The sequence below is a fragment of the Sorex fumeus genome, unplaced genomic scaffold, assembly GCF_029834395.1.
Source record: "Sorex fumeus unplaced genomic scaffold, SorFum_2.1 ptg000024l, whole genome shotgun sequence".
In the NCBI taxonomy this organism is placed as follows: Eukaryota; Metazoa; Chordata; class Mammalia; order Eulipotyphla; family Soricidae; genus Sorex; species Sorex fumeus.
The window spans coordinates 55,633,393-55,652,471 of record NW_026606081.1 but is presented as its reverse complement, the minus strand read 5'-3'; the positions used below and the strand labels follow the sequence as shown (position 1 = coordinate 55,652,471).

Here is a 19,079-nt window from a genome sequence, read left to right as displayed (position 1 = left end):
CACAAACTGGCATATGGTTTCCTTCTGTTTTTTCAGTGTCTTGCCGCTTTGAGTAAAATTCTAACAGGCATGTTCGTATATTAATTTTTATGTCTCCGGGAGTTTAAATGACTGAGATATTCAGAGCAATCGCTTAAATTCCTGTTACTTAGTGCCAGTTAGGGCTTCAGCTTGTACTCCACTATCAGAGCTAGAGATGGAGTGTCATCCTGGGGCACTTCCCTTACTCTTTACCATGGCTTGGTTTGGTAGAGAAATGGGACTCTATAAAAATATATCCTTTTCTTTGAAATTGGTTCTCAGTGGTTCTCCAGAAGGAAGGCTTTGGACCAAGACCTGCACATTCAGTGGGTGGCCTGAGAGGGTGGCAGTGGGGTGATGGTGGGGAAACCCCCATGGTGTCTGTCAGTGCCATCTGTGGTTCCCACAGCAGGGCACCGTGGGTTCTGTTGACAGCAAGTTAATGGCTGCTGAGTACTTTCTTCAGAGCATTTATGCTTCTGCAGCTTGACTGGCTAATAGAGTTTTGAGTAGAATGAGACAGTGATGCTAAAATAGCATGAGTGAATGGATAAGGTCCATATTAAGGATTCAGAAACTTAGGCACGTGTATTCTTTTTTTTGCAGGCAAAAGGAAAGAAACCTTTGTTTGTGCAGTTGATCCTGGAAAATATATGGAGTTTGTATGAGGCTGTCTTGAAAAAGTAAGACTGTTGGGCAGTTGCTCATCTCTGGGCATCAGTGTGCCTCCCTCTGTTGGCTGAGAAGCCCGTTTAAATACAGTGAGCAAAGATGGGGCACTGTGCAGTGAGCTGACTGCAGGTCCGAGACCACTGGAGGAGCACATGTGCCTCAGTGCCAGGGGAAAGAGGGCAGAGCTGCACTGGGGCACGCAGTGAGGGATGGCATGCCGAGAGGAGGGCAGAGACCATCAGTGGGCTTTTCCAGTTAGAGGAATTGTGAGCCAGAGAGAGAGGACGGGGTAGGTGCTGCTTGCCTTGCATTTGGTCATCCCTGGTTTGATTCTCGGCACAGCAATGTGGTACTCTGGCACAGTCATGATCCCTGAGCACAGAGTCAGGAGTAAACCCTGAACACAAGCATGTGTGGCCCAAAAACTAAAAAAGAATCGTGGAGCTGGAGAAGTAATACAATGAGCAGGGTATTTGCCTTGCATGTGGCTGATCCCCGACATCCCATGTGGTCCCCCTGAGCATCGCCAGGTGTGCTCTACCACCACCCACTCCCCCGCCCCCCTTCCCCCCTCCCCCCCTCGAAAAATAAGAAAGAACTGTGGTAGGAAGCACACTGGACCCTGCGATCTTTCCTGAGGGTTACTGGAAGGAACTGTCTGATTAAGTAGAAGGCATAGTTTGTGTCCGTGACTGTACTGCTTCAGGCTCTCCTTGGGTGGAGTGATGACTTCTAAAAGCATTTGTAACCCTGCCTTGCTGTTCAACTGTAAGGGATAGTTCCTCAGGGGAAACCTCTAGGAAAGAGACAGTTGGATTTGTTTTGTTTTGTTTTGTTTTGTTTGCTTTTTGTTTGTTCTGGGTGTTTGGTGTTTGGGGCCATACTCTGCATTGCTCAGAGCTTACTTCTGGCTCTGCTCTCAGGAATCACTTGTGGTGGGGCTTGGGGGCCATATGGGGTACAAGGCAGAAAGAAGCAGCATCAGTTTGAAGGTGTAGAGTAGAAACTGGACTATCCTTAAGTGTGGAAGAGCCCCAGATTTAGATTTTCTACGGAAAAAGTCTTATGTTAGGAATCATGATCACGATCACGACCATCCTGTTGTTCATTGATTGCCTCGAGCAGGCCCCAGTAACGTCTCCTTCATCCTAGCCCTGAGAATTTTTTAAAAAGTGCCATATTTAAGGCTCTTTCAAGGTGAGGAAAATGAGACCCATCATTGTTACTGGTATTTGGCATATAGGGTACGCCACGGGGAGTTTGCCAGACTCTGCCATGTGGGCAGGTTACATTCGGTTGCCTGCCAGTTTGTCCAAAGTAAGAATGAGATAATAAGATGTCGCGCAGCCGCGAATGTGGCTGCGCGCTTCCTGGAGCTGGGTTTTATAGTCTCTGGGTCTTGGCCATTGATGGGATTACACGGCGCCAGGAAAGAGGAGGGAAATATTTCATAGGACAAAGAAGAGGGGGCTATATGTTAGGAATAAATGTGTTAAATGATATTGACTTCCTTCTTCCTGGTTCACAGCTTTGTGACTTTGTGACCTTGTTTACTTACAGAGACAAAGAGAAGATAGATAAAATTGTAACTTCCCTAGGATTGAAAATGGGAGCTCGGGAGGCTCGCCATTCAGACCCTCGAGTACAGATCAATGCCATTTGCAGCCAGTGGCTGCCTGTCTCCCAGGCTGTGCTGGGTATCCTTTCAGAAAGGCTTGTAGGGGATCAGAGCTTTCACCAAACGATACCTACCTGTGTTATAGGTCTCTAAGAAGCCTGCGGAAAGAACATATTGTAAACCAAAGTGAGTCTTCTGGGGTCACTAGCATTCTCCCAAGAAACCAATTTATTCTTTACAAATGACAGGGTAAAACTTACTAAAATGTTTTTTGTTTGTTTGTTTTTTTATTCTATGAATAGTGACCAGAATGACTATTTTCTTTAAAAGTCCCTTCTTTCCATTTTTCTTTAATAGACTGTGAAAATAGAAATAGTACAGGTGTTTGTTAGACCACTGGTTTCATGCCATTTGTTCTTTAAACTGTTGCTGTTTTCTGTTTCTTGAATGCTTTGCAAAGGATCTGAGTGTGAATGATTTTACGAAGTCATTTAGTGGACAAATTTGAACTGGCTGCTTTCCAGTGATCTCTCTATGCCAAGCAGGCCCTTGGGAGCAGCTAGGGTGGGGTGACCCAGAAGAGCTGTGGTGGCCACATGCCCCATCAGCAATGCAGGGTCTCTCCTTGGGGACCTTGTATCGTAGCTAGTGACTTTTACTGTCTTCATAACGGATAACGTGGGCAGAAACTCGGAGCAATGTTGAGGTTCACAGGTAGCAGAGTGACTAAACTCTGTTGTCCTCTTCCAGTCAGAGTAACCGCAGGAGGGTCTTCTGGGCTTTGAATGGCCCATCGATATCTTGACATTTTTTTCTGCATTTTTGATGTGAGGTAAGAAGCAGGTTTGCCTGATGGTTCAGCATTTCCTGCCTAGACAGACATGATATCCTTAGCAGTAGTGCCTTGGTGGAGAGTGTCCCACGCTCTGAGTCCTTAACAGCATGCTACAGCGATGGTGTGCCAGAAGCTCCCCAGTCCCCTTGAGATCACAGCTGAGCGAGTGGAGAAACTGATGTGCACGGGCTCCCAAACCTTCGACTCGCTGCCCCCGGAAACCCAGGCACTGAGAGCAGGTGAGCACAGACCCCAGTGTGCTGAATGGCATTTCTCACATGCCTTTGGTTCCTTGTTCCTTTGTCATTTGTCCTGTTTTGGGGTACTTCAGCAAAGCCAGGCCTCCCTCGTACAGAACCTGTGCTCGGCTGTTTGCTGCTCTCTCCAGCCCATCCACACTTCCTGCAGTACTTTTCTCCTCCAGTGGGAAGGTAGCACAGAAACGCAAAGCGCCCTCCTGCTGCCCTGGTCTTGTTTCAACACTGAGTCCCGTGGGACCTTGGACAGGGTTTCCTCATAACGGGAGCACTCCTTCTCACTTAAGACTTGGAGGACTTCCTCCGTTTATTATCTCGTCCTTGCTCCCCTTTCTGTTGAGTTTGGAACCTTCCCTCAACTCCACTCTGCCACTCTGCTCGGCCCTTTGTGAATTGATCCCATATACAGTCAGGGGCACCCTGCCCCGGAGGTCACTCTCTTCTGGACACTCCAACCCTTCTGCTTCCTGCTTTTCTCCCTAACTGCTTAGTCACCATCTCTTCTTGTCTAGCTTTTATTGGTGGATTCTTTATATACAGATTATTTTGATGTGGGTAAATTTGAGGGGTGGTGGAACCTCCTGCACTTACTTAGATCTCCTTTGTAAGCTAAGAAAAATGTCAGGAAGTTACGGAGTTGCGCAGAGATTTACAAACTTGGAAAAACGGGCATCCTGAGAGTGCTCAGTCTTAGAATTCGTCGTTTTCTATTGCTGTCATGGTAAAACATTTGTCAGCTTTCACTTTGTAAGTGAAGTCAAATAGTTTTGTTTAGAGACTTTTACTTAGAGAAACACGAGGGGAAAGACAGAGAGCGCTCCATGTTCAAGAGAGAACAGGGCCTTTTCCAGAGGGGGAAAGGCCCATTTTATTTTCTAACCCGTGTTGTCAGGCCTTGGGAAAGCTGCTGCTTTACTGCTCTCTGTCTTTTGTTAGCGAGTGGTCTTGCTGGCTCGAAGGCTGTGGTGATATTCATCTTCATCCCCTCTTCCTTCTTCCCCCAACTGGAGGGACTGTCTGGCTGAACTGACAACGGGACTGATGGCAGAAGCTCCCACGTTATCTGGCAGGGTTGATGGTGGAGACTCCGGTGTCTTGTAGGGCTGATGGCAGAGACTTGCTTCCCTTCTTTCTCCAGTTCCAGGCCACTCTTCGGCTTTCCTCCCTCGTCCATTTTGCTTTTCTTTCCTCACTTCTGCCCACTCTGCTCACTCCAACTCTGCGGTATTTTTTGTAATAGCCTTCACCCTTTCTAAGGAGTTGTGAAAAACTGTGCTGCGCCTGTATCTGGAAGATGCCACGTTAGCATCTGTCTTACTGTTTCACTGACATACCTGGAGTGTTAATAATGGGAAAACGGTGTCTCTCTCCTTGTCTCTTTAGCTTTTCTGAAATGTGGAAGTGAAGATACTGATCCAGTTATCATCTTTGTGTCCAAAATGTTTGCCGTCGATGCCAAAGTGCTGCCTCAGAATAAACCCAGGTAAGAGGAGGGAGTCAGACAGAAGCAGGGAGAGACGGGGTGGCTGGGGAGGAGAGCACACAGCAGTGCCTGCTCCCCTTTCCCTGGAGTCCCCTGTGAACAGCCCTGGCAGCAGCATGGAAATTCACGGCATCTGCAGAGGGCGTTAGCTCTGCGGCTGCGCAGAGGTCTGGGCAGACTAGGCATAGCCATAGGTGACTTCAGTGAGTATCGGGCCCTTCCTGGGCGGGTGCCTGTCCACTTCAGGGCGCATTTAGGAGCGCGGGGACGTCTCTGCCAGTCCGAGAGTGGGAGGGTGGGGGTGAAGATAGACCCATTCTTCATCTTCTGGGGTGCTCTTTGTCATCCCCTGCTTCCCCTCAGATTTAGATCCTGGCCCTCTCTGGGCATTCCCACAGTAACCTCTGACTGGTACCAGCTGTCTCAGGCTCTGCCAGTCCTTTGCCTGCCCTTCTGCCTTCAGCATGATCTTTGTTCTGGACAGCTGGGACAGTGTCCATCTCTTGTTTTATAACCCTTAATTCTCGTGGCCTTGAGTTGTGTGTTCCTAGATTAAAATGTTTATAGTGATGAGTTCCGTGATACTTCCTCCCAGCCCCCCCCAGCAAGTTTTAATTTAATACCACACTTCTTGTAATATGCATGTGTGTAGATTTCACAATTGTGTCAAGTGGCACAGCTTTTCTTTTGATATTAATGACAGTTAAAATTGCAGCATGTTGACACCAGTGTGTACCACTGGTAGCTCACACTTGAATGCGACAACACAAATTGCCATACTGGTGTCAACATATTAAAAACACCCATTTAAATAAATACTTAATATGTAATAGGCAGCTGTAACCAAAGCAGAGATATGTGAAAAAGTGAAGTTTGGGGACCATTGGACTGTTCGGTACTCTTGGACTACTTTAGTGGTCCCAGAGATCCAGCCCAGCCTGACCACAGGCTGTTTTTAAGTTTTGTGGTTTTTCTGAACTTCTTGTACCCTGCACTATTCCTTGACTAACAGGGACACACTGTTCTCTCTCCATCTTTGGAAGATTCCATTTCTTCCAGAGAAACTGTCCATCCTTCAAGAGAAAAGCCATATTTTATTCAGTACTTTGCTCATTATTATTAATGACTTACTCACTTTTATTCTGAGGATATTCAGAAGAAATGGTTGAATGAATGACCGGGTAGGTGAGTAGCTGAGTGGGCATTGGTGGACAGGTAAATGAGTGTCTGCGTAAGCAGCTCTCTAAGCTACGCCCAGTTGGTATTTTGGTGCTACATAGCCCTTTGGCACCCAAAGGACATAGCCCAGAGATAGTTGAATCTAAGAAATAGTGCAGATTTGAAACCTGCTTTTGGGTTTTTAACACCATATGTATTTGTATCATTTAAAATTTCTTTTTGAATCCATCTTTCATTTCTTTGGTAATGATTAATGCTCTTAATGCTTCTACTATCAATTTCAGGACCTGTGACCATTTTTCTTTGACAGCTCGTCTTTTCCTGATTTGAATCTATTTCTAGTGATGCTGCTCTGTTCTGTTAAGATTGTTGTACTGATTTAGTTTCCACGGCCAGTGTGCATTATTACAGGTTCTCAGTTACTACTTGGGAAGATCATCATTACCTGCTGTTTCCCATCTGTTTCTTGATGGTCTTTGTATGTTGTATGGTTTTTGTTTTACCAGTCAACCAAATTGATTCATGTCAATTTTTTTTTCAATATGGAGAAATACTCCCTTGTTGGTTGGTTCGCTTGCACTTCCCCTCTGTTGCACTGAATATGCCAGGCTCGGAATAGCACAGTCTTCTTTTCTCTCCATATAAATTAGAACATGTTAAGTGGGTTACATGCCAAGGAGAAGAACAGAGGAGGGAGGATGGGTACTCACCAAGCCTGAGCTTTGTAGGTGTTGCCCCTTAGAGCAGCACCTCCAACCTTTTCTCCCCTCTGACCCATACCTGTATTGCATCCGTCCACGGAGCAGCAGGAGACCCACGCTTATTCACCCATCCATAGCTGTGGGCTTCGCGCATCATGCTGTTCTCTGCAGGGATGGGCTCCTGTCAATCTCTCAGGCAGAAATACTGCAGATCCCGCCTTCTGGGGGCTCACTGGCTTGATGGGTACCACTCTGGAGAAGCTTTCCTGGAAGGGACTTGGGCACCATTGCCTCTGCAGCTCCTTGCATACCTGCCCTGCGAAGTGCCAGGTGCTCACACCACTGTGATGTTTCCTAGGCCCCTCACTCAAGAAGAAATGGCAGAGCGGCGGGAACGTGCCAGAAGGCGTCATGCGGAAAAACTAGCAGCTGCACAGGGGCAGGCCACCTCTGAGGTCACTCAGGATGGGAACAGCCCTGAAGATGGTCCCCGGGGAGCAGAGCCAGAAGGTAGAAGCAACTTCCCTGGAGAGAATGTGGCTGACTCGGGCACTCCTCTAGCTTCCGATCCTTGAGCTTCCTTCGTAGCATTTGTCATTGTGCCAGTGTTCTTTTTTTTTCTTTCTTGGTGGTGCTACCAGAGATCAAGCCTGGGTCTCCCGCTTGCCAGGCATGTGCTTTCCCACTGCATCACAGCCCTGGTCCTGTATTCTTTCCTTCCTGGTGTTTCTTTTTCGAAACTGGGACAAACATGTGATTCAGTATCATCCTCCTTGTTTCTAGACGCTCCTGGGTTCGAGAAAGAGTTCTGGCACTCATCCTCCTCTTGTTTCTGGCAGGTAATGAGCCGCAGGTGGAGAGTCTTCCCCTCAAAGCTGTGGCCCAAGAAGGAGACAGCCCAGAGCTTTTCATTGCCTTTGCCCGTGTCTTCAGTGGTGTGGCTCGAAAAGGAAAGAAAATATTTGTCTTGGGACCTAAGTACAGTCCTGTTGAGTTTTTACGGAGGGTAAGACCTGGGGGTCAAATGTTAGGGTACCCCGTCTTTCCAGGTTGGGGCTGGTGGTTCTCTCATTGGCAGGTCTGTCTTGCTCTAGGAAGCATGCTTGGACTCGTCCGGGTTCCCTTTCCCTTAAGCAGTTGAAACCAGTTTCAGGAATATTTAGGAAACTAAACCTCAAATATGTGAACCGAGCTTTTAGGACCTAACCTTCCCTAGGGGAAAGAGCCGGTGAGAGGAGATGTCGTTCTGGATCCAGGGCAGATCTTCAGGAAATGGGGAGATCCAAACATAGGTGGGTCTCCCAGGGTCTTGGGCCGTGAGAGGGGACAGATGACTGCTGGAAATGGACCGGGGTATCTAAGCAATCCAACAGCTGGGAACTAAAACATGATTGAGCCAAAGAAACCCTCCGCAGTACAGACTCAGAACATCCTGGGATATGGTCAAGGGGTACGCAGAGTGAATAAAAAAGTACTAAGGCGTGGGACGATGAAGAGGCCTATGTGCAAGCAAACTGAATATCGGCGTGCTAGACCCGACTGGGAACCTGCAGCAGAAAGCATATTCTCTTCAAGAAGCTTGCCCTTCCGGAGTGAAGGGTGGGCGGTGGGAAAGGGCATCTCTGCCGTCACGCTTGACTGCTGTGTCCCTCAGTGTACCCTCTGTAGCTCACTATGAGAGTCCACTTGGCGGCTGAGCTGTCCGCTGCCTTGTGGCATGTTGTCATTTAGTAAGAGGCGGCCCAGCAGCCACAGCAGGAGCATGCAGCCTCGGGGAGAGACCAGGAGAGCTGTCAGGCCAGGGGTGAAGACCCGTTTGGGATCAGCTTCGCTTCTCTGTTTAGATATCATCAGTGACTTGTCATTTATTGGTAAAGATCAAGCGTCAGTTCACTGTTTTCTCTAAAGTTTCCTGAGTTAATCGCTGATCTGGGCATCTTGCTTTCCAAAAGTCTCTCTCCTCTGCATAACAGAGCTTTGTTCTCAGGGGCAAGTGTGTAAACTTGAGCATTTATGATTCAAGGATCATAAGATGAATTGACAGCCCAAATTACTCCCAGTTTCAGTGGTCAAGCACCAGAAAATCTAAGCCAAACCTTTAAGGTTAAAAAATAAAAAAGAAATTTCTCAGACATCATTTAGAGGTAGATAAACCAGTTTCTAAGTGGAAATTTGTGTTTATCCTTGTAATATTTTTCTGCAGCTGCATTTTACGGATTGTCACCAAGTTGTCAATTAAAGCAGTCAGTATACTATCATCTCACAGTTCCTGCAGAGTAGGTGTCTACCAGGGCTTAGTCGGAGTTTAACTTTGTATCACACTGTAGCTTAGCTTTGCCTTGCAAAGCTGTTTTGGATGACCTGACAGTTCTTACTATCTACTCCGTACTTAAGGGTACCCAAAGGCCCATTAGAACTGTCCATGTCAATTTCTGTCTTCACCTCAAAAGTCTTCCAGTTCCAATTCTGCCTTTTCTTTGTGTTTTGTTCATTTCGAATTCCTCTGTCTAAAGCTTATGATCATTTTTGTCAGGTTCCATTAAAAATGCACGGAGTATTTTTGTCGCTTAGTAGTCCCTGGGATGTGGCAGTGTGCGCCCTCCAAATAAATAACAGCAGCTCTGAACAGCTGTTTGATTGTTATCAGGGCCTTTTTATTTCCTGTGGTCACTCCTAATTGCCCTGTGCCTTACCCGCATTGGCTTCAGCCCCGTTAAGTGCCTGAAAGGCCATTAGATACCACTAGAAGGACTTTAAATAAGAAGAGTAATGGTACATATGAAGAGTAAAGAGTGAAAAATAATGCCGAATAATAAAAGTAGGGGTGAGTGTGAAGAGTAGTGGTGTCATCCCCTGTTCATGGATAGGGATGATTAACATTATCAAAATGGCAATACTCCCCAAAGCACGATACAGATTTAATGTGTTCCCAATCAGGATACCCATGACATTTTTCAAAGAAATAGACAAAACACTCCTGAAATTTATATGGAACAATAAACCCCCACGAATATCTAAAGCAATCCTTGGGGAAAAAGAAGATGAGTGGTATCATTTTCCCCGACTTCAAACTGTACTACAAAGCAGTAGTAATTAAAACAGCATGGTATTGGGCTAGAAAAAGACCTGCAGACTAACGGAACAGAGTTGAATATTCTGTCACAGACTCTCAAATATATAACCACTTAATCTTTGACAAAGGAGCAAGAAATGTGAATTAGAACAAGGAAGGCCTCTTCAACAAGTGGTGCTGGGAAAACTGGATAGCTACCTGCAAAAAAATGAACTCTGACCTCTGTCTAACGCCAGGCACAAAAGTCAAATAAAAGTGGATTAAAGACCTCAGTATCAGACATGAATCCATAATGTACAAGTAGGAAATGCAGGCAGAGCCCTCCATGACATTGAAGCTAAAAGCATCTTTAAGGATGAAACACCACTTACCAAACAAGTGGGAACAAAAATAGACAAATGGGACTACATCAAACTAAGAAGCTTCTGCACTTCAAAGAAACGGTGACTAAAATACAGAGAGAGCCCACAAAATGGGAAAGAATATTTACCCAATACCCATCTGATATGGGATTAATATCCAGGATATATATACAAGACACTAGTAGAATTGTACAAGAAAAAAACCTCTAACCCCATAAAAAAATGGGGAGAAGAAATGAACAGAAGCTTCCTCAAAAAAGAAATACAAATGGCCAAAAGGCACATGAGGAAATGTTCCACATTGCTAATCACAGGGAGATGCAAATCAGAACAACAATGAGATATCATCTCACACCTCAGAGACTGGCACACATTCAAAAGAACAAAAACAATCAGTGCTGGCATGGATGTGGGAAAAAAGGGATTCTCATTCAGTGTTGGTGGCAATGCCGACTGATCCAGCCTTTCTGGAAAACAGTATGGACATTTCTTCAAAAACTAGAAATTGAGCTTCCATATGACCCCGCAGTACCACTTCTAGGACTAGATCCTGAGGGTGCAAAAAAAGCACAGTAGAAATGACATCGGTACCTATATGTTCATTGCAGCACTGTCCACAATAGCCAAAATCTGGAAACAACCCAAGTGCCCGAGCACAGACGACTGATTAAAGAAACCTTGGTACATCTACACAGTGGAATACTATGCAGCTGTTAGGAGAGATGAAGTCATGAAATTTGCTTATAAGTAGATAGACATGGAGAGTATCATGCTAAGTGAAATGGGTCAAAAAGAGAGGGACAGACATACAAGGACTGCACTCATTTGTGGAGTATAAAATAATATGACATGAGACTGACACCCAAGGACAGTGGACACAAGGGCCAGGAAGATTGCTCCATACTTGGAAGCCTGCCTCATGAGCAGGGGGAAACGGCAACTGGAATAACAGAGAAGGGATCACTAAGAAAATGATGGTTGGAGGGATCGGTCGGGGTGAGAAATGTGTGCTGAAATTAGATAAAGGACCGAACATGATAACCTCTCAGTATCTGTATTGCAAACCATAATGCCCAAAAGTAGAGAGAGAATATGGGGAAATTGCCTGCCATGGAAGCAGAGGGAGTGCGGGAAAGGGGGGTATGCTGGGGAGAGTGGTGGTGGGGAATGTGCATTGGTGGAGGGATGGGTGTTTGATCATTGTGTGATTTTAATTCAAACATGAAAGCTTGTAACTGTATCTCACAGTGATTCAATAAAATAAACAGATTAAAAAAAGAAGAAGAAGAAGGGTAATGGTGAGAGAGAAGAGTAGTGACAAGTGTTGCATCATAGCACAGTGATAACCAGAACTGGCATGTGACGTGTAGCACTGTAGCACTGTCCTCCCATTGTTCATCGATTTGCTCGAGCGATCCCAGTAACGTCTCCATTGTGAGACTTGTTGTTATTGTGTTTGGCATATCAAATACATCACGGGGAGCTTGCCAGGCTTCTCTGTGTGGGCAAGATACTCTTGGTAGCTTGCCGGGCTCTCTGAGAGGGCAGAGGAATCGAACTTGGGTCGGCCGGGTTGGCTGCGTGCAAGGCAGATGCCCTACTCGCTGTGCTATTGAAGTGCTTCACAGAAATGTCAGCAAGGGCCCCTGGTGATCACTGTTCATTTGCAAATGTGGTGCCCCTGAGACACGATAGGCAGTGTTCAAATATTATTTCTACATCACACCCTTCTAAGTTGGTATTTTTGAGATGTCCATGAAACATAACTGCATCATCTTTCTAATAAAAATGTCTTGGTGGGTCATTAATGAGCATCTTCATATAGTGCCACCTAACTGGTCCACCCTTGTCCTTTGCCAGGTGCCATCAGGCTTTTCTACCCCCCTCGAGGACCTGCCTGCTGTCCCCCACATGGCCTGCTGCTCTCTGGAGAACCTGTATCTTCTGATGGGGCGTGAGCTGGAGGACCTGGAAGAGGTGCCTCCAGGAAACGTGCTGGGTAGGCTGTTGCTGTGCTGACAGATTGGCTTCCCGGCAGACTGAGTGTGAAAGTCTGCACTTCATCTCGGAAGCTTGGAAGGAAATGCCCGGTGTCTTTTTGAAGTTTGGTTATTTTCCCAGAGTCCCTAGATGTTAGCTTGGTACATCCGAGTAGTTAATGTGGAGATCAGGGGCACCAGGGAGACGGCTCAAGAGCTGGAGCACACACCTGACATTTGGAGACACCTAGTTTGACCCCAGGCACCACCTGGCCCCCTGAGCACTGCCAGGACTAACCTTGATGGCCCCCAAGTATAAGTACCATGGGGGGTTGCGGCTGGGGGAAAGGGGGAGGCATGTTTGCCCCGTACAGCAGAGCCTAAGCTGTACCATGACACCAGACTGAGCATTCAGCCCCCGTCCCCCTTAGCCAGGCAGTCCCACAGGGTGTAGCTGCTGAGTCTTCACCCAACAGAAACCACACAACTCAGTAACCTGCTGTGAATTAGGTGCAGTTGTCTTTAACTGTATTCTTCATGACCATACATTAATTTTCATGTCTTTAAAATAAATGTGCCTGGGTCAGTGGGTCATGTAGTATAGCGGGGAATATGTTTGCCTTGCACGCGGCCAACCCATGTTCAAATCCTGGCATCCCAGGGCTGGAGCAGTAGCACAGTGGGTCGGGCATTTGCCTTGCATGCGGCTGACCCGAGTTTGATTCCCAGCATCCCATATGGTCCCCCAAGCTCCACCAGGAATAATTTCTGAGTGCACGAGCCAGGAGTCTGCATCACCAAGTGTGACCCAAAAAGCAAAAAAAAAGCCCTGGCATCACAAAAAGCCCTGAGCACCTCCAGGAGTAATTCCTGAGTACAGAGCTAGGAGTAAGCCTTGAGCATCACCAGGTATGACCCAAAAAGCCAAAAACGAAGAAATATATAAGCAAATAAAATGTTTCCAGACAGGTTTTGGTCGATTTTGTGGGCTCTCATAGAAGAAATTTGCCGAAGTATTTTGCTGCTCCCTCACAAAGTTACTTCCCTCTCCCAGTTTTGTTAAGAAAATGTTTTGGCATGAAATTAGTAATTGCTCTTTTCAATTCTTGGGAAAATGCCATTGAACTGTAATAGGTGATAGAACTTAAGGTGACAGGCAGCCCTTTATCAGGAAAGACCTGGCAGAGAGCCGGGCGGCACCCAATGTTTGTTCTTAGCCTTTTTTGATTCTTTTTTTTTTTTTAAGGGGTAGGGGCTTTTGGCCTACACCCGGTGGACTCAGGGGCTGGGGATCACTCTTCCCAGGGGTCAGAGAACCCCAGGAGGTGCCAGGGTTTGAACCTGAATCAGCTGCTGCCCTATCTTTCCGGCCCTGGTTCTCAGCCTTTTGAGTGTTTCTCATTCTCCATTTTGTCCCTATTTTAACTGGACGCTTCAGTGGAGGGAAGTGGTGTGTGGAGAAAATGGTGTTTGGAACACCGGCCCCTGGTGAGCCAGCGCTGTGCTTGAGCTCTTGAGCCAGCAGTAGACCCCTAAGGGCAAGGGAGCTTCCTGCAGGAGAGTCTGGGGGCTTGTTTCCACATGACACGGCTAATTGGCTAATTGCAGACTATTTCTTTGGTTTCCCTTTATGCTTTTTATTTTTGCTTTCTGTTGTTTTGGTTTTTTTTCTTTTGGGTCATACCAGGTGATGCTCAGGGATTGCTGTGGCTCTGCACTCAGGATTCCTCCTGGCGGTGCCCAGGGAACCGTATGGGATGCTGGGGATTGAACCCAGGTCGGCAAGGCAAATGCCCTATCTGCTGTGCTGTCGCTCAGGCCCCATGATTTCTCTTTATGCTATAGCAGGCCCATGGCAGGATGCAGTTCACGAAATAAGACACAGTAATGTTTATGGTGATTAAGGAAGGCCTCCATCCTCTCTATAACTTGGAGAAAAGTTTGTACTTCCTACTAATAAGGAAATGGCAGTGAATGATAATAAGAGATTCCCGTATGTTTTTCATCAGAAATGACACCAAATCAGATTTATCAAGTGCAGATAAAATGTTAGTTGGGAAAGAAATGGCATTTTGAGCAAGCTGGGTGCATGTAGCCAGTCTTAAGTTTTTTGATTGGCACCTAAGGAATGTAGCCTTTGCATTTGAACCCATACAGGTCTCACTTAAAGAACTTAGGCTGATAAGTTTGATAAGACTAATAAATGTGAAATAGATAATGTGGCCTGGAAATAGTTGATTTAAAGTTGAAAATCATTTAATTTCAACCTGATGTTAGGAAATTTGGTATAGATTGGACCAGAGAGACCTCACCATATTTCACACACAATAAACAACCTTTTGTTCAATTTCCTCCCAAGTAGATCTCTAAAAATAAACCTTTGCTACAGGCTTCTATTAAAATGTGAGGGGAAATTGAATTAGGATTCCAAGTCTTTTCCTTGAATTAAGTCTTTGAATTAGGATTCCAGGCCTTTTCTTATACTTCCAGATCTCTTCCATATGGGTAAATCTTTAAAATTTCAAGGCAAGTTCTGAGAAAGGATGACGTTCTTTTCACAACATGAAGAAGCAAAGGCTAAATGTTAACAAAGCTTTTTCTGAACCAGTTGTAGTTCTGTGTAGTTTTGTTGTGGCAATTTGCTGGGATGACTGGAAGTCATTGTGAGTTGGATTAAAAAAGTGTGTGTGTGTGTGTGTGTGTGTGTGTGTGTGTGTGTGCGCGCGCGCATGCGCGCATAAAGTGCATTTACGTGCATATACACACACATGCAAATATACCCATGCTTGCTTGTGGCTCCTTAGTCACGGGTTAACTGATTTTGTAAAACTTAACAAGAGCTTTACCAGCAACTTTTATTTCAGTTAAATGCCAGGATTTTGCCTTGTGTTTCTTTACATTCACTTTTGAGTGAATTTCTTTTTAAATATGCTTATCAGCGTTTTTACTTGGAAGTAATCTGTTTTAATGGTAAATAGCCTGCAACCTTTCTCCTTCTTTCTTAATTTTAGTAGTTTCAACTGCTTTTAATAACATTTAGTGGATAATAATGATGTTATTCTTTTTTTTTTCTTAATGGTTAATATGTCTACTTTTATCTATGGTCATACTTCCATATGGCCATAGAATGTGCCTGTTCTTGTTCTAATATTTTTTATTTTTCTCTGTTTTTCTATTGCCTATAAAAACATAATAGATAGTAACAGTTGCTGGGACACCCTGATTCCTTCCTGACATGAATGAAAATGTCTCCCATGCTTTAGTTTCAGGTTTGCTGGTACCTACTGATTCATATCTCCTATTTGTCATGCTAGGGAAATGTTCTTTTTTTTTTTTAATCAGAAGCAGATACTGAATTTTATTCATGCACTCAGCATCTGAAGAAAATTTAGAACTCTTCTTGCTCTAATTGACATAGTGAGTTGTATTTGTTTTCTGATACAGAGGTCTTCACATTCCTCGGGAACAAAGGTGACTCTTGGACACTGCATTCTCTTTGCATACTGGGAGATCAAGATACTCACATTTTACCCAGAATTTCCTTGTAATTAAGTAAAATTGGCCTTTAAGTTCCTTAGAGTCCCAGTAATTCAGGAAGGGCTGTTTCCGGTTTTTTGGGGTTTTTTGCCCTCCCCAGACACACACTTTCACCTGGGTCTACACACACTAGCAGTGGTTAAGCTGGGATGATAGAGCTCCAGTAACACGGAGAATTACTAGAATACATGTGCAAGTCCCGTTCCATAGCTCTGTGGCAGCTTATCAACAAAGCAGCTCCAGAAAAGTTTCTGGCAAATGTGATCATTTTCCTTGAAGTAGTCTTTTCTTACAAAATCAACTTGGTTATGTATATCAAGTCTTTGATTCTATTATTCTAGTATAGTGTCTCTGTACTGGACTGAGTACAGAAGGACTGGAGTAATAATACAGCGGGGAGGGCATTTGCCTTGTATTCAGCTGACCCAGGGTCTATTCCCAGCATCTCATCTGGTCCCAAGCATCTCCAGGAGTAATTCCTGAGCATTGCCAGGTTTGGCCCCAAAACAAAACAAAATTAATTCAGTGCCAACCCTATCATTTTTCTGTGTTTTACTTTATATTTCTATGTACAGCCTATTTTTATTTTTGTGTTCATATATGTGAGTTCCAAACATATTTTTAAGTTCCTTTTAAATGTAATTTTCAATAGTGGAGACCAAGATACAGGTTCATTTGAAAAATGTGGATAAGCTAAGTAGCTAAGTAAGAGTTATCTCTTTCTGTAGGATGGCTAACTCAGGGAAAGTTATATCCATATTTGCATTCTGCTTGCTTTTGTTTTGTTCTGGGGCTGTGCTCAGGGCTTACTCCAGAGCATTTTCCAGAACTCCTAACAAGTTTTGTACTTCTTGATTAAGCTGTTTAATGAGTACAAGTCAATAGAGCAATGAATTTAACGGGGTGTTTTTGTTGTTGTTTGGGGGTTTGAGGAGAAGGGTTGCAATTTTCTTGGCTGTTTTGAGTTCCTCACTCTATAGTGTTGGGGATTGTACCAGGACCTCACACATGTAAGACATGCCCTTACATGTAACGCATGCCCTCACACATGTAAGGTGTACCCTCACATGTTTGAGGTGTGCCTCACACATGTAAGATGTCTTCACGTATGGAAGATGTGCCCTCAAACATGTAAGTCATGCCTTCACACATGTAAGGCATGCCCTCACACATGTAAGGCATGCCCTCACATATGTAAGGTGTGCCCTCACACATGTAAGATGTGCCTTCTACCATTTGAACCATATCCTCAGCTTTTGCTGACCCCTTTAATCTTTGCTATGTTTGTATTTGGGCTAGAGCGATAGCACAGTGGGTAAGGCATTTGCCTTGCACACGGCTGACCCAGTCAGCGCAGGTTCAATTCCTCCGCCCCTCTCAGAGAGCCTGGCCAGCTACCGAGAGTATCTCGCCCACACGGAAAAGCCTGGCAAGCTACCGTGACGTATTCGATATGCCAAACACAGTAACATCAAGTATCACAATGGAGGCATTACTGGGCCTGCTCAAGCAAATCAATGAATAACGGGAGGACAGTGCAGTGCTAAATGTTTATATTTATGAATTTGCTGATTTGTAGTTTTTGTATCTGTTATTTGTGGGGTCTAGGTATCAGCCTTGTCCTTGATTATCAGCATTATAAATTATTATTGTCCCTTTCAGATTCTTGAACTATTTTGCTTGTTTTACTGTCCTTCTGTTGGTTTTGATGCTTCATGTTCATGGATCGTATAGTTTGGTTATCTAGATTGGTTATCCAGTTCATTTGCGTGGAGCCTAGTTTAATTTTGTAATTCCCAAAATTAACATGTACCAAGGATTACTGTGTGCCAGAAACTTTCTAATGTGTATAGGAGTTATATTTATTTACTCCCTGACAAATAAGAGAAGTGACATTTACAGATGGGAAAATAGAGGCTTAAAAAGATTGAGTAGATTTCCTTGTATTATTTCATGTAATAATGTATATTAATGAAGCTGGGACTTTAATCTGCTGTACCTTTTTATATAATTTTTTTCTACTACAGTTTGGGTGGGTTTTTTCTTTTTCTTGATCAGTCTTGGTGGTTTGTTGTATCTCTTTTGCCCCCATTAACAGCTCATTTCCTCATAGAGTCTCTTCAGTAATGAGTTTAGTTTAAGCTTTAAAAAGCCTTTCCTTCTGCTTATCTTTCATTACCATATATCTTCTTTTTTATGTAGAACACTTGACTATTCATTCTCTCTCTGTTGGAAGTATCGGTGCCTAGCGGGAGTGCGGCCGAGAGCTCTCTGAAGGCCATGCAGTGCTCTGCTGGCCAGCGAGACACTTGTGCATCTCATCCAAATCTAGGTGCTCCAGGTGCTCTCCAGACAGGTGAGCTGGGGCCTCTACAGCCCCTGAGCAGCAAGTAGCTCTGTGGGGTGGCAGGATCCTCCTTTTTCCCCTGGCCATGACTGACTGTGCCTCATGGCTGCTTCCAAGTGGGCGAGTACAGCTTACCTCAGAAGTGGTAGTCAGTGCTAACCGGGCTGGACATGACATGGGGACAGAGGTCAGGAATTCTCTGTTTATCCAGCTCCAAGTCATGCGTCTCCCTTTCATGCACCAAGAGGCACATTCAAGTGGCACTTTCCATAGTGTGACCAGATCGTCAGAGGAAATGATGGAGGCTATCACAGTCGCCAATCTGTATCAGCTGCAAGATGGCTAAGATTCTGGGGGAAAAAAAGTGCTGGAGGGGAATGTTTAGGCATTTGATAGAAGTTTTTCAGAGTGAACAGGCAGGAGAGAGAAGAGAAGATCAGGGATGTAGTGAAAAACCAAAGTCTTTCCTGGCATTAGGAGTGTAGCCTCTTCCAGCTGATTGGAAAGTGGAAGGAAGGCAGAGAGAGGGCCAGAGTGCCCTGAAAGCACGCATGGACATGTCAATAGCTAGAATCACATTTAAGTAAATGGCTTAAATTAGAAGTATTCTTTATGCCCTTGTAATTACTGATTCAGTCAAGGTTTATTTCTTTATCTCTTTTGACGGTCAGTTGATGTCATTACTTTCCACGGAAACCCGTGGCAGTGACCTGAGTGCTGAATCCCAGGGCCTGCCCCTCTCCAGCCTCGAGTCTGGCTCAGGCAGTCCTCCATCATAGGTGCCGGTGTCGGAGTCCTCCACACAGAAATCAGGCAAGCAGGGCATGTCTAAAGGCCGGAAGGCTCATTCTAACGCGTCATGAATGGTTTGACTGTCATTCTTCTGCCCACTTAAGCGTCCTTTCAGTATACCTTCTTCTCTTTGGTTCCTTCTCATTTTAGACATTGAATTACGATTCCTGAGATTGTGTCTTTAAAAAAAAATTCTTTATTAAAATCCACGGTGCTTAGTGGG

At 45.0% G+C, this 19,079-nt stretch overlaps 1 protein-coding gene across 1 annotated transcript in view; it reads left to right on the top strand.

The window, feature by feature from the left end:
• Positions 1–19,079, top strand: part of EFL1 (elongation factor like GTPase 1) — a 46,921-nt gene that overhangs the window by 8,995 nt on the left and 18,847 nt on the right. The window contains exons 9-15 of the mRNA XM_056114425.1: positions 628–704; positions 2,254–2,390; positions 3,263–3,385; positions 4,787–4,886; positions 7,125–7,276; positions 7,606–7,772; positions 12,062–12,200. Of these exons, the coding sequence (XP_055970400.1) occupies positions 628–704; positions 2,254–2,390; positions 3,263–3,385; positions 4,787–4,886; positions 7,125–7,276; positions 7,606–7,772; positions 12,062–12,200 (895 nt within the window). The remainder of the gene's footprint in view (positions 1–627; positions 705–2,253; positions 2,391–3,262; positions 3,386–4,786; positions 4,887–7,124; positions 7,277–7,605; positions 7,773–12,061; positions 12,201–19,079) is intronic.